We start from the raw sequence: 13,938 nt of genomic DNA, 5'->3' as shown, positions 1-13,938 counted from the left end.
GACTGCACTTCTAAAGACCCCACTGTCAAGCTCCTGAAATTTTCCAGACGAAACCACTGTCATCGGTTACTTCCAAAATGGTGACGAGTCTGCTTACAGACTGGAGGTTGAACAGCTGGCTGTCTGGTGCAGTTATAACAACCTTGAGCTGAACACGCTCAAAACAGTGGAGATGATCGTGGACTTCAGGAGGAACAGCCCAGCACTCCCCCCACTCACCATCATGAACAGCACTGTGGAAGCAGTGGAGTCATTCAGGTTTCTGGGCACTTCCATCTCTCAGGACCTGAAGTGGGACAATCACATTGACTCCACTGTGAAAAAGGCCCAGCAGAGACTGTACTTCCTTCGTAGCTGAGGAAGTTCAACCTGCCACAGGAGCTGCTGATTCAGTTCTACTTAGCCGTCATTGAGTCTGTTTTATGCACTTCCATCACTGTCTGGTTTGGTTCAGCTACCAAATCAGACATCAGGATACTACAACGGACAGTCCGGACTGCGGAGAGGATCATTGGTGGGCCCTGCCATCCCTCCAGGACCTGTACTCTTCCAGAGTGAGGAAGAGATCAGGTAAAATCATCACAGACTCCACTCACCCTGGACACCTCCTGTTTGAACTGTTACCGTCAAACAGCGACTCAGATCACTGGCCACTAGAACATCTCAGCACAGGAACAGTTTCTTCCCACAGGCCAACACACTTGGCAATAAAGCTCATTCTGATTTCTGATTCTGATTTCTGAAACCTGTACTTACTTTAGGGTTAGATGCATGTAACTATATGTATAGTTTATTGTTGTTGTTGTTGTTGTTGTGGTTGTTGTTGTTATTATGGTAAGTACACTACCGGTCAGAAGTTTCATGTGACACTGAAGACTGGAGTAATGTTGCTGAAAATTCAGTTTTGATCACAGGAATAAATTACATTTTAAAATAATATTCACCATATTCCCATATTCACATAGAAAGCAGTTCTTTTAAATTGGAATTATATTCCACAATGTTTGAATTAATGCAGCCTTCGTGAGCAGAGGAGACAAATCTTACCAAATCCAAACTTTTGAACAGTAGTGTATATACAATAAAAGCATATTTGGAGTAAAATAAGTAATTGCACTGCCAATGCCTCCAAATCTTGTGTAAGTTGTAGTTAGAGGACATGTAGCCCATCACTGATGAGAGTTGGAAATTATTAGGGCATTATGTTCAAATTCCTTTGAACTATTGATACAACATGTTCCTTCTGCAGTTTACCGTTTAGTTGCTTTTTACCTGGTTTGTTACTCTGAGAATATGGTGTTATATCGTTGTGGCTTGTCAAAGTCCCACATCTCTCTCATCAGGAACTAGTTCTAGTTACCAGTGTCTCAGGTTCAACACTCATACACTATTCATGGCCATATCACATCTCTCCTGACCATCTTCAAGCTTAGACCAAACCAGACTCTTTTTGAGTTACTTTTGTGGCCTCTCTGTTTCTGTCCTCCAAATGCCAATAATGAGTTTGTAGGCACGTTATTTTAAAAGCATCTCAATATTGGAATCATTTTGTTCTTCCTACAAACTTCTAGATGCTAGATGTGATTCAGAAAAATTGAGAACCATCTGCATTGTACGGTAAGTTTACAGTACCTCATCAGACTTTTCATGTGAGACTTTCGTTTGCTTTATGTGAAACCAAACATTGCAATCCTAAAGGCTGTAACGTAATGACAATGGCTTTCAGATTTGGCATTCCTGTTTGTGTTGTTGCTGTATTAATGAAAACATTAAACATAATGGAAAATGTATTAGCAGTTAATTTACTTTTATTGTGAAATTAAGGAGATTTCCGTGAAAGGGTACAGTTAAAACAGTAATATTTAAAAGTAATTAAAAAATACCTTAAAATTGCAATGGGAATATTTTCTTTGCATTATAAAATCTTAATTTATAATTGCTGTTTAAAAAATTAAAACTACTAGAAACCTTTAAAATCCAGTAAAAATATTGGTTTGTCTGCACAGAATCCATTAGCTCTGTTTTCATCATGTTTCCTATGGCTTGCTTAGTTGGAGACACTTAATATTCAACAATATTATTGATCTTCCTACATTGACACTATTATATGAGACCTGAACTAACCTGGGGTGCGTTTCCCAAAGCCAACTATTGTCGTAAGTTCCGTCGTTACCAATAGAGTTCAATGGAAATTGCGATCATAGTTGGCCAACGATGCTTTTGGGAAACGCACCCCTGGACGATGGCATCACTGTTTTCCCCAGAGCGGCTGTATAGATAAATTAACTAAATTTAACTTTTTTACAAAAGAAATTAATCATCACTGAACTTACTTAAGCTGGACAATGACACTATTTTCTTCCAGATCTACTGTATAAATATATAAAGGTGACTTGTTTAGATTGTATAAAATAGCTTGAAGCATCCAGTTCTCAGATTTGAATGTGTAGTTGGTAATAATATTTGCCTTTCTTTCTTTCTTTCTTTCTTTCTTTCTTTCTTTCTTTCTTTCTTTCTTTCTTTCTTTCTCATTTACAACATTCAGCTTTTTCAATGCTAGTTTTAAAAACATTAAATTGTTCATGTATCTTCTAATTATTGATGGGTTAGTTAGGGTAATCAACTTTATTGAATTCTGTAGGCAAATTATCTTTTTTTCTGGTTATTGCTGTTTTTACTACTTAAATTCAAATCGAATTCATTAGAGGATAAAGCCACACAAAGTTCCAAAGATATTAACGTTACATTTCAGATGTTTATGACAGATGTTTAACTTTTATTTTTAATTTTTCATGTTCAAAACGATCATGTATCCAGAGGATAAATCAAATTCATAACAATGAAGCGTAGCAAGCATCGTGCCTCCAAGGATGATGGCAAAGGTCAAGGTGAAAGCTTTTAATAACTTGTATGAAATGTTAAAATTATCATGAATTCTACAACATAATTATTTCAGTATTATTTATAGTGGATAAGGAATATATTTTTGAATATAATTATATGATATTCATATAATAATATATTTGATAGGTTATATTAAGTATTTTATGTGTGAATGTAGTAAAAAATAATAATCTGAAAATCATAGTGCTGTTCATAATAACATTTCATCCTATTTGACTTAAGATGAACCGGCCATTCTTGAGACCGAGGATATGAGGATGCCAGACCCAGATACCATCTCACTAGCATCAGTAACTGCTGTCACAACTAATGTCTCCAATAAGAGGTGACCAAAAATTATTTACATAAATATCAAATATGATATTCTACATTAAATGTATTTTATATATTATTTATGATATGTTCATGATATATTCTAATGTAGTAGGTCGATCAACTCTTAGTATTTTCTTACTCCACAAATTCTCTAAATATTTTAGATCAAAGCCTGACATCAAGATTGAACCTAGTGCTGGAAGACCAATGGATTTCCAAGTATGTTGAACAGAAAGAGAATGAAATAAATCTCATCAAACACCCAATATCCACTCTTACAAATGATGGTTACAATTTATTTTGATGGTCCCCTTTAGACATTCTGTTAACCATAAGTAGCATAGCATCTACAGATCAACTCTCATTAGAGTATTAGTTGAGTATTAGTTGACTGTTAGGGTTAGTAGAAAAAGTTGACATCTACTTGCAAAGTTACTTATAGTCAATAGAACGTCTGTTGTGGAGCATCAAAATAAAGTGTTAGCAGATAATAGGCAGACAGTCTACTAATACTCTAATGAGAGTTAGTTGACATGTTGGTGCAAAGCTACTTATAGTAACTAAATGTCTGAAGGGGACCATCAAAATAAAGTGTTACCCAAATATTGTCTCAGGTTACGACTGTAAACATGGTTCCCTCAGGAGAGAATGAGATGCTGTGTTGGAGTAGTGACACTATGGGAACACGTCTGCATGTTTGTGTCTTGAAGCACATGTGAAATCAGTCCAATAATGTGGCGGGACATTAGCAAGTACTGTGTGACATCATGACCAGGAAGCTCTATAAATAGAACCTGGACCAAACAATGTCAGACTCCCTTAGGTCTGGTAGGAAATGCTTCAGAGCTAGAAAAACACCCATCATATCCAGGTAATTTATGTGCCAAAAGAGATGATGACCCCTCCAAAGACCTTGCTTTGAGCGACATTCTAGGATCGCTCCCCAGCACGTGAGGGAAGCATCAGTCATAAACAATCTGCAACTACAGGACGCCCTCAACACCAGACCTTGGGACAGAAACCAAGGTTTCTTCCACATCATCTAGGTATGAAGGTACTTGCGGGAACCTTGATCATGCAGAACGGGTTTCCCCTTGGGGAAAACCTCTTGGTCTTGGCCCACCACTGCAAAGGTCTCATGTACAGCAGGACAAAAGGTATCACGTTGGATGCAGCTGCCATCAGACCTTACAGTGTTTGAAAATATTTGACAGTGAGTGACTGGCCTGGCTCTATCTTGTTTACGGCTGCCAGGATTGATTCGATATGAGCAGGAGACAGATGTGCCTGCATTTTTTTAGAGTCCCATACCACTCCCGAAAAGTGGTCCTCTGTATTGTAGAAAATACACTTTTATTGGCATTCAGCCTTAGCCCCAGCTCCCTCATATGGGCGAGGACAACATCTTGATGCTGAACCGCCATATACTCCGATTGAGCCAGAATCAACGAATCGTTGATATAATTCAATACTAAAATGCCCTGGAGTCCCATAGGAGCCAGCTCTGGATCCACGAATTTTGTGAAGGTGCAGGGTGACTAATATCGGATGCAAACCCACATCCTTTTTATTTTTTGGTAAAATGTTATACAATTAAACAATCACTTAATACCAAACTCTCTCTTTCGGGTGGAGAAACACGTTCTATGGCCTCCTTCCCCAAGAAAGCTTTGACTTCTCTCTCCATTACCAGGGCCTACCACTGTGGGCAGGACTCCGTTGATTCGAGACAGATGAAAACCGAACTGAATTCTGTAGCCTTTTTCTAAAGTCTGTAGGACCCATTGAGGCACAGTTGGCAGAAGTTCCCACACTGCCAGATGGTCTACTAAGGGAACCAGCATCTCCAAAATTGTCTCTGGTGTTTTTCGAGTAGTCAGCTCTGCACCCTGAAGTGGATGACCGGCAGAGAACAACCGAACTGACTCCTCTAAAACCTTCCTTGGAGGGTGTGAGTCTCTCAGTGGCACAACGTTTTCGGGTGGACACTGAGAACTGAACTCGCTTGGTGCGCCCCAAAGCACCCACGTTGGTGGTCCCTTGAGGGCGCAGAGGAGAAGTGGACCTCCTCAGAGCTGGATAGCTGCAGCACCAGGCCCTTACTCTGGTCAGAAGAAACTGCAGAGCTACATCCAAACCCAGAGAGAAGGCACCAGATCTAGCGGGTAAGGGCAGAGAAAAGGCAGAGCCCATCTTCAACCCCTCCACTAGATCCATTTGCAATCCTCACAATCTTAGTGGCTGCTAGGCCTCGGCAGAAGCGGACCTGAACCGTGAGGAATGAGTGCCTGGGTGCCCTCCTCAAAGTATACCAGGGGGGAGCGATCCGTCCTTAACAGTAAACGCTCACAATCAGCCCCCTCAGAGCTTCAAGGAGGAACACACGATTTGAACTGTTGTGTGCTCACCATTATAATGCTTTTGGACATTATATAAATATATTACAGGACAAACGAACAATAAATAAGACAACAATTCACACAGAACGCTTGCTAAAGACACAGAATCTGACATTGTTTGGTCACAGGTGCTATTTAAAGAGCTTGATGGTCATGACTTGACATGCTACGAGCTGACGTCCCGCCACACGTGCTTCAAGACGCAAACACGCAGAGGTGTTCCCATAGTGCAGCTACACTTTCGCAGCGTGAGTTCCCTTGAGAGGGAACTGAATGTCATTGCTTTAGATAACAAAATATCAATGCATATCAAAGCAGGGGATTTATTGCAAATAAAGAAAGAAGCAGCCAAACATTTAAAAAAAAGTTTGTTTGGTTTGAAATGCTAAAACAATAGATGTAGTGCTGAAAATTAAGTGGGTCATAATTGTGTGATTTTTGTGTTGGTGAAACGTTAGTGGAACATGTTCATAGTTAATGTGATAAACAAACCTGGGATATACTACACCGGCAGATACAGACATTTGCTTTAATATTTTGTGTGTTTCTAATTGTGGTGGTTTGGGGACACTGTATATTTAGATCCAATATACATACCACATACATTATTTCGTAAATTTGTGTTATGCCCCACTTTCCAGGTTAGTGTCACTGTAATCGAGGCTAGACAGCTGGTGGGATTGAACATGGATCCAGTGGTGTGTGTGGAAATTGGCGATGATAAAAAATACACTTCAATGAAGGAGTCAACCAACTGCCCTTACTACAATGAGGTATGGGATTGTAATATTGTCTTATGGAAAATTAATGACCAAAGCAAAAATTGGTTTGTATGTTGTCTACTGAACTATAATGGTTATCTAAACATTGTAAATGAAATGTTTTGAGAAAATTCATCCTAATGCTTATTATATGCATACCTTTTTTTGTAGTATTTCGTTTTTGACTTCCACGTTCCTCCTGATGTCATGTTTGACAAGATCCTGAAAGTGTCAGTAAGTATCATTAAATAACAGTTATAGAATAAACTAAAACCTCCCCTTCTGAAAATGATGTACACTTTAGCATACTTTTTAAAAGAGTAATTCTTTAAAAGAGAAAAATATACTTTAAAAGAATATAGTTAAGTGCGAACTGAATGTAATGTTTTGAGACACCTAATTGCAAGTCAATTGCAATTAAATATAGTTTAAATTTATATTAAATGCATTTAGCTGAACTTTAGTGTGCTTTTTTGACTCACTTAAGTACATGTTTATGAGTAATTTCATTATTATTTCTATTGTTTTTGAAAAATGGTTAAAGGGTACTGCCCAATGTACTGATTGTTATGGATTGCTTGTGTAGATAAACCCAAAGGAAGATGCATGACACAGAATAAATGAAGAAACAATATTTAATAAACACAGAGACCAAGACTACAATGTACAATCCAATGTTACAATAGAACAAGACCTGAAAAAGAGTGAAGGCTTAAATACACAGGGGAAGGTAATCAACAGAACAGGGGACAGGTGTGGACTAATTAGAAACCATGAAAACGAATGAAAGCGTAGGGCCGAAATCGCCCCGTAAACTCTCATTCACTATTCCCTACGTTAGTCCACTAATACTGTTCACTTGAAGGAGAAAATGAAAACGAGTGAGCGAATTCGGACAGCCGTTGAGCATACATCGATCATACACTTGTTATTGCAGTGCAATGTGGGATTGAATAAGTGCACTCAATAACGTCCATGATGGATTCGGACACCACTACAAATGGCTTTCCCTTCAAATAACGCCCTATTTGATGGCATAGGCGGCGATTTCGGATTCAGCATAGAACTCCGGCAAAATGGTGGCAAAAATAAAAAAAAAGACTGAAAACTAAACAAGACAGAAACTAAACATGACCATGACACTGATTATGGTAAACTAAAATATAGTTTAATGTAATTTAATTAATTAAATGTGTATGTTGTGTATTTAAATAGTAAACATTTGTAATGATGCATTATAGTACATTTAACTATAATTTAAGTATATTAAAGGTGCTCTAAGCGATGTCACACGTTTTTTAGACCAAACATTTTTTGTCACATACAGCAAACATCTCATCACTATCCGCTAGCTGCCTGTCCCCTGAACACACTGTAAAAAAATGTGGTCTCTGCAGACACCCCAGGCTCCACAAACGGCAAAAAAAAAAAACTGGGCTAACCCGCACCACGGAGGATAACAAACTGTTCCAGCCAATAACGAACAAGAAGGATTTGCGGGTGGGGTTTGGGGGGTTAGTGCACGGATGACAGGGAGGAGGAGGGAGGAGGGAGGGTTTATCTAGCTTCCATTTTGTTTGACAGTACTTCGAATGGCAACAAGAAGTGACGTTACCCAACATCGCTTAGAGCACCTTTAACTTTAAATATAATATCGAATAATACTCAAGTACTTTACATGTGCTTTAGTATGTTAGTCTACATCAACATAAGTCTACTTTAGAGGATGACAAGTTATTATTAAAACATAATGATTTAAAATGTACTTTAAAGTGAAAATGCTGAATTTACTAAGTGCACTTTTAAAAGTGTGTTAAGAAAAACAGTCATGAAAGTGTTCTCTCTTTAAGTACACTTAAGTGGCCTTTTATTCAATTAATATTATATTATCTGCTAATAGTTTTTTTTATTATATATAATACTTCTAAGATCTGAGTACACTACACGTGCACATTAAATAAAATTGAGCACACTTCTTTTTCACAAGGGTGAGCTTATTCATATGAGATGACCTTTTTCGTGTAGCATTAAGCTTTGTTTTAACTGTTTTAAAATAATGTGTCCATTCAGGTTATTCACTCTAAGAATCTTTTGCGAAGTGGCACACTGGTTGGGAGCTTCAAGCTTGATGTGGGCACAATATATACACAACCTGGTAACTGGTTTTACATGTTTCTATGTGAAGCTCTCAATTTCACTAAAGACTTTAGAATTTCAGGATTTTTTTCTTTTCTTTACAGAACATCAATTCTTCCACAAATGGGCCTCTTTATGTGATCCCGAAGACATCACTGCAGGATGCAAAGGATACGTCAAGTGTGACATCGCAGTTGTTGCAAAGGGCGACACAATCAAGACCCCACACAAAGCAAATGAAAGCGATGAGGATGATATTGAGGGGTAATAAAAACCTATCATATATTGTTAATGTTATTATTAGTGTTTTTTTCTAAGGTAAGCATTACTTATGTTTTTAACATTGAACAAACTCTAAACTCCAGGGTTCCCAACTTGTTTGAACAGTCATATGAACTAAATATTTACTCGCAATACTGTTTTATTTATAATTTTTTTTTAAAACATTCATTTGTATTCAATTTAATTTGTCTTTGGCCATCAGTGGTGAAAAACTTTCAGAACACCTTAGCAATGCCTTAGCAATTGTGGCAGTGACTATTTCACCATTCACAATTTCTGCAGGAAATGTAAAATATGAGTTTAGTATAGTATTTTACCCTGTCACACAACAATAAAAATGTAGAGATCTCCCAGATAATTCCATATAACAATATATTTAAAGCCGATATAGGTAATTCTAAATGCATTAACATATATCACATTCTTTTTATTAATTTATTTTCTTGTTCCAGTAACCTTCTGTTGCCGGAAGATGTCCCAGCTGAGCGGCAGTGGGCAAGATTTTATGTCAAAGTATACAGAGCCGAGGGGTTACCCAAAATGAACACCAGCATTATGGCAAATGTCAAAAAAGCTTTCATTGGAGAAAATAAGGACTTGGTTGATCCTTATGTCCAGGTGCTATTTGCAGGACAGAAGGTGGGCAGAATTCTTATTAATATATATATATATTAGGGCTGGGAAAAGATTAATCGCGATTAATCGCATCCAAAATAAAAATTTTTATTTAGATAATATATGTGTGAGCACTGTGTATAATTATTTTGTATATATAAATACACACACATGCATGTATACATATAAGAAAAAAATTATATTTATATATAAAAAAATTATATTTATATATAATATAAATTATAAATAAATATATACAGTATATACATGCAAATATTTCTTAAATATATACATGCATGTGTGTGTATCTATACATATACAAAATAATTATACACAGTGCACACACATATATTATCTAAACACAAACTTTTATTTTGGATGCGATTAATCGCGATTAATCTTTTCCCAGCCTTAATATACACATTGAATTTTGTATTGTGTCCGTCACAGCTGAATCTGTATTTCCTACTTGTTAGTGAATAGCAGGTGGTATTAGAGGGAGGGTCATTCTCATTCTAGAGAACATTTGATTGAACAACAACCTGTGTAGTTCAAGATGACCCTTGTGAAAAAGTACGCTTAATTGTATTGAATCTGCACTTGTAGTTTACTTTAAATCTTAAAAGTTTAAAAACAGTACTAGCAGATAATGTAATGCTAATGAAATAAGAGAGAACACTTTCATAATGGTTTCCTAGCACACTTAAGTACTTTAAGCACTTTGTAATGTCAAACTTTTTACTTTAAATGTAATGTGAAAAAACACACTATACAGTTATTACAATTATAATTAAGTACTTTACATGTGCTTTAGTACGTTAGTCAACACATCCACATAAGTTAAAGCGTGACAAAAGATTATTAAAGCATAATGATTTAAAATGTTATTTAAAGTTAAAGTTAAACTTTATTTTAAGGCATCTGTGTTACAGTGTAATCATACATTTAGGTACTGAGTAATAATAATTCACTGCATGTACTTACTATAGGGTTGTAGGGATTAGGCTTTAGTTTAGAGTCAGTTGCGTGTAATTATGCATAATTCATGGCTATTACTACATGTAACATGTGTAACAAGGACACTGTAAAATAAAGTTTTACCAAAGTTAATATATTTTAAATGTACTAAATTGCAACTTCATCATTATAAAGGGGTAATTTACAAATTTAGTTAAATACATGACATGCAAGTTTCAACAGAAATGACATTAAGGAATATTTTAGTTTACCATAAATACTTGACAATAGATTTGACAGTACACTTTAACCAAATTTCAAAGACAATAGAAAAAAATATAAACAATATAAGTACTTAAGTGGGTCAAAAAACACTCTTGAGTTCAACTAATGGCATTCATTGTAAATGTACAAGATAATACATTTTCATGTATTGAAGAAAACATGCAATTAAGTGTCTCAAAACATTACATTCAGTTTGCACTTAACTATATTATTTTAAATTATATTATGTCATTAAAAAAATACTCCTTTTAAAATTATGATAAAGTGTACTTGTTTTCCCCTCATTGTCCTTTAAGGGAAAGAATACATTTTAAGTGTGCATACTGGCTAAAACCTAACTTTTCGAAGTACTCTAACATTTAGATGGCATAAAATCTAACAGACATGAACTAAAAGTTAAAAAACTCGATTTTTTGTGGTAAAGTGGACACAGGTGATAAAGATACAAGAACTGATGTTTTTATCTGTCCACAATGCAGGGAAAAACTTCAATTCAGAAGAGCAGCTATGAGCCGATCTGGAATGAGCAGATCGTTTTCACTGAGCAGTTTCCACCACTGTGCGGGAGAATGAAACTCCAGATCCGCGATTCAGATAAAGTCAACGATGTGGCGATCGGAACACACTTCATTGACCTCCGGAAGATTGCTAATGATGGAGACAAAGGTAACAGGGATAAGTTGCCAAGTCTGCAGAATAATATTTCCTTCGTCTTTCTTGTTTTTTATTACATTTAGCCTTGGATGCTCAACCACAGAAGCCATTACTACATTGCCGTTCAAGATCATTATAAAATTATTTGTAATACAGTAACACTACAGTACCTGACTGTCAGGGTTAGTGCATGTAGATGATGACAAGGAAGGCTGAAGGTACAAATCCAAAGTGTTTTATTTACAAGTATTCAGAGATGTAGCAGCTCTGTCACACAAGAACGTTACACTGAGGAACATAAACCAGGTGACACAGATGAAGTTAATTAACAAGACACAGGTGATGAAGATGGACTGATGATGGTTGGCATGGTAACAGATGAGTGGCGGGAAAACAAAAGATATGTGACTAATACTGAAAACAGAAGAACTAAACAGAACAGAATCAGACAGACACCAACGTGACACTGACACTATTGGATGAGAACAAAATTGGGTAACACTTTAGAATACGGTTCCTTCGTTAATGAATAACTATACAGGAACAAATGAGTAACACAATATTAACAATCTAGTAACTACGTATTAACGAGAAATTGTGATTAACAAATTAGTAAGTAATAGCACACAGATGAAAGTGGAAGTTCACTATTAACCAATCAATAACTACTATTTTTGTAATGCTTCCCAGAGAACTAGAAGATCATTGTAACTAACTAGCAATGACTGAAGTGTTACTACATACTTCTAAAGGAATTACTAATTATTTTAAGCTTTTGAGGTTTTTGGTGAAGTTTTAAATAGTAATTCCCATAGAAGTATGTAGTAACACTTTAGTCATTGCTAGTTAGTTACCATGATCTTCACTTTAGAATACGGATCCAAATAATTAGTAATTCCTTTAGAAGTATGTAGTAACACTTTAGTCATTACTAGTTAGTTACCATCTTACAGTAGTTACTTATGAAAAGCCAATCCTAAAGTGTAGAATCTTCTAATCCTTCACAAGATATTTGCACACATATATGAGCTAGGAGACATAGATAAAAAAAAAAATTTTGTGAGGTAGGTTAAATAATATAATCACTGTATATGGTATCTGGATGACTGATAACTCAATATGTTCCAGTCGTCACCGTGACTCTAGTGATTCAATGTCAGTCCAGAGGAATGCTGGAAAATTGGCCACAGGACAAGTAAGGTCCTGACAACTGCATTCAAAAATCCATTTCTTTAAAATTATTCAGTTGGTAAATAGTTCTCTAGGAGAGAGCATTTAGGCTATTTATTTCCCAAATCATAAAGCCTGTTTTATGCTTCTGCGTCGAATCGATGGCGTACCCCCGCAGACCCCTCTGCGTTGCCGCGAACCCCTCCGCCGTAGCTCGACGTGCACCTCCGAAAATTTTTAACTACGTGTCGAGGTGACGCAGACCACAAGGGCTGTGATTGGTCAGATGCACCGCGATGCAACTCAACCTGACGCAGAACCATAAAACGGCCACGACGCCGTAGGAGTGACGGCGTAGCTACGCCGTGGAGTTGTTGCAGAAGCATAATGAGGCCTTAAATCTGCTATGCTATTACATATTGATAAACGTTGTGTATTCGTTTACAGTAGCAGTTAAAATGTTAATGTAGTGCCACTCATTTGTCCTGCATTAGTTATTGATTAGTTTTGCATGAATTATGAAACTTTTTCAGTAGTTCTCTGAGAAACATTAAAAAAATAGTAGTTATTGATTAGTTAATAGTGAACTACCACTTTCATCTGTATGCTATTACTTACTAATCCGTTAATCACAATTTATTGTTAGTTAATAGTAGTTACTAGGTTGTTAATATTGTGTTACTCATTTGTTCCCGTGTAGTTATTCATTAACGAAGGAACCGTATTCTAAATTGTTACGAAAAAATTGTAATTCAATTGAGCTGAATAATTATACTATTGTCTTCTCTATGGCTGCTTTACACTGGAACAAATGGTAATCTAAAATGATAACATCTAAAATTTTATTCAAGCCAAACTATTATTTAAAATTGTTGAATCAACTTAAAGTCCCCCTGTAATCAGTAATTTTATATCTTAAAATTCACCCTTTATCACCAAAATTACATATTTAATTGTTTTTTTTTCCTTAAAAAAATGCCTTAAAATAGCTTGACTGTAACTTGACACCCTTGCTTCATTTAGTATACATGGTTCTATGAATATTTAAATGAGCCCCGCCTCGACTCACTCACAGCAGCTCAGAGATCCACTCGTTTACGATCACACGTTGATCTGATTGGTTAAAAGGTAGTTTGTGACGTCAGAAACACCAGCGATTTCAAACCATGTTTTTGAGACTGTCTTTGGTTCACTGCAGTTTTAAGGAGAAAATACTCAGCAATGGTGTTGACATGAATTTACACATGGTTTGTCTTAAAGCACATTAAAAACACCACATAGACATATAAACAACATTTAAAGCTTGATTTTCACCACAGGGGGACTTTAAATACATTAATTTAAACCAACAAAATTATTTTTTACGGATGAAATGAAGTAAAACAAAAACAACACTTTAAGATAATTGCAGGTTACATCTTTTTGCAATGTAGCTGAATCAAATTAGTTTCACAATTGAA

The 13,938-nt window shown here is 36.1% G+C and overlaps 1 protein-coding gene across 4 annotated transcripts in view; it reads left to right on the top strand.

Annotated features, from left to right (window-relative positions):
• The first annotated feature begins 1,404 nt into the window (after positions 1–1,404).
• Positions 1,405–13,938, top strand: part of otofb (otoferlin b) — a 60,025-nt gene continuing 47,491 nt past the window's right edge. For 2 of the 4 annotated variants that reach the window (XM_077238516.1, XM_077238515.1), the window contains exons 1-10: positions 1,405–1,617; positions 2,818–2,888; positions 3,127–3,229; positions 3,384–3,438; positions 6,260–6,391; positions 6,551–6,613; positions 8,450–8,534; positions 8,620–8,779; positions 9,250–9,436; positions 11,134–11,320. In XM_077238516.1, the coding sequence (XP_077094631.1) occupies positions 2,840–2,888; positions 3,127–3,229; positions 3,384–3,438; positions 6,260–6,391; positions 6,551–6,613; positions 8,450–8,534; positions 8,620–8,779; positions 9,250–9,436; positions 11,134–11,320 (1,021 nt within the window). In that variant the 5' untranslated portion in view covers positions 1,405–1,617; positions 2,818–2,839. The remainder of the gene's footprint in view (positions 1,618–2,817; positions 2,889–3,126; positions 3,230–3,383; positions 3,439–6,259; positions 6,392–6,550; positions 6,614–8,449; positions 8,535–8,619; positions 8,780–9,249; positions 9,437–11,133; positions 11,321–13,938) is intronic. The other 2 variants (XM_077238517.1, XM_077238518.1) reach the window with 2 other exon arrangements.

The sequence above is a fragment of the Siphateles boraxobius genome, unplaced genomic scaffold, assembly GCF_051911475.1.
Source record: "Siphateles boraxobius isolate OS27281-9 unplaced genomic scaffold, OSU_SipBor_1 22, whole genome shotgun sequence".
NCBI lineage: Eukaryota > Metazoa > Chordata > Actinopteri > Cypriniformes > Leuciscidae > Siphateles > Siphateles boraxobius.
The sequence above is the reverse complement of the archived record's forward strand: the minus strand, read 5'-3'. Positions and strand labels throughout refer to the sequence as shown.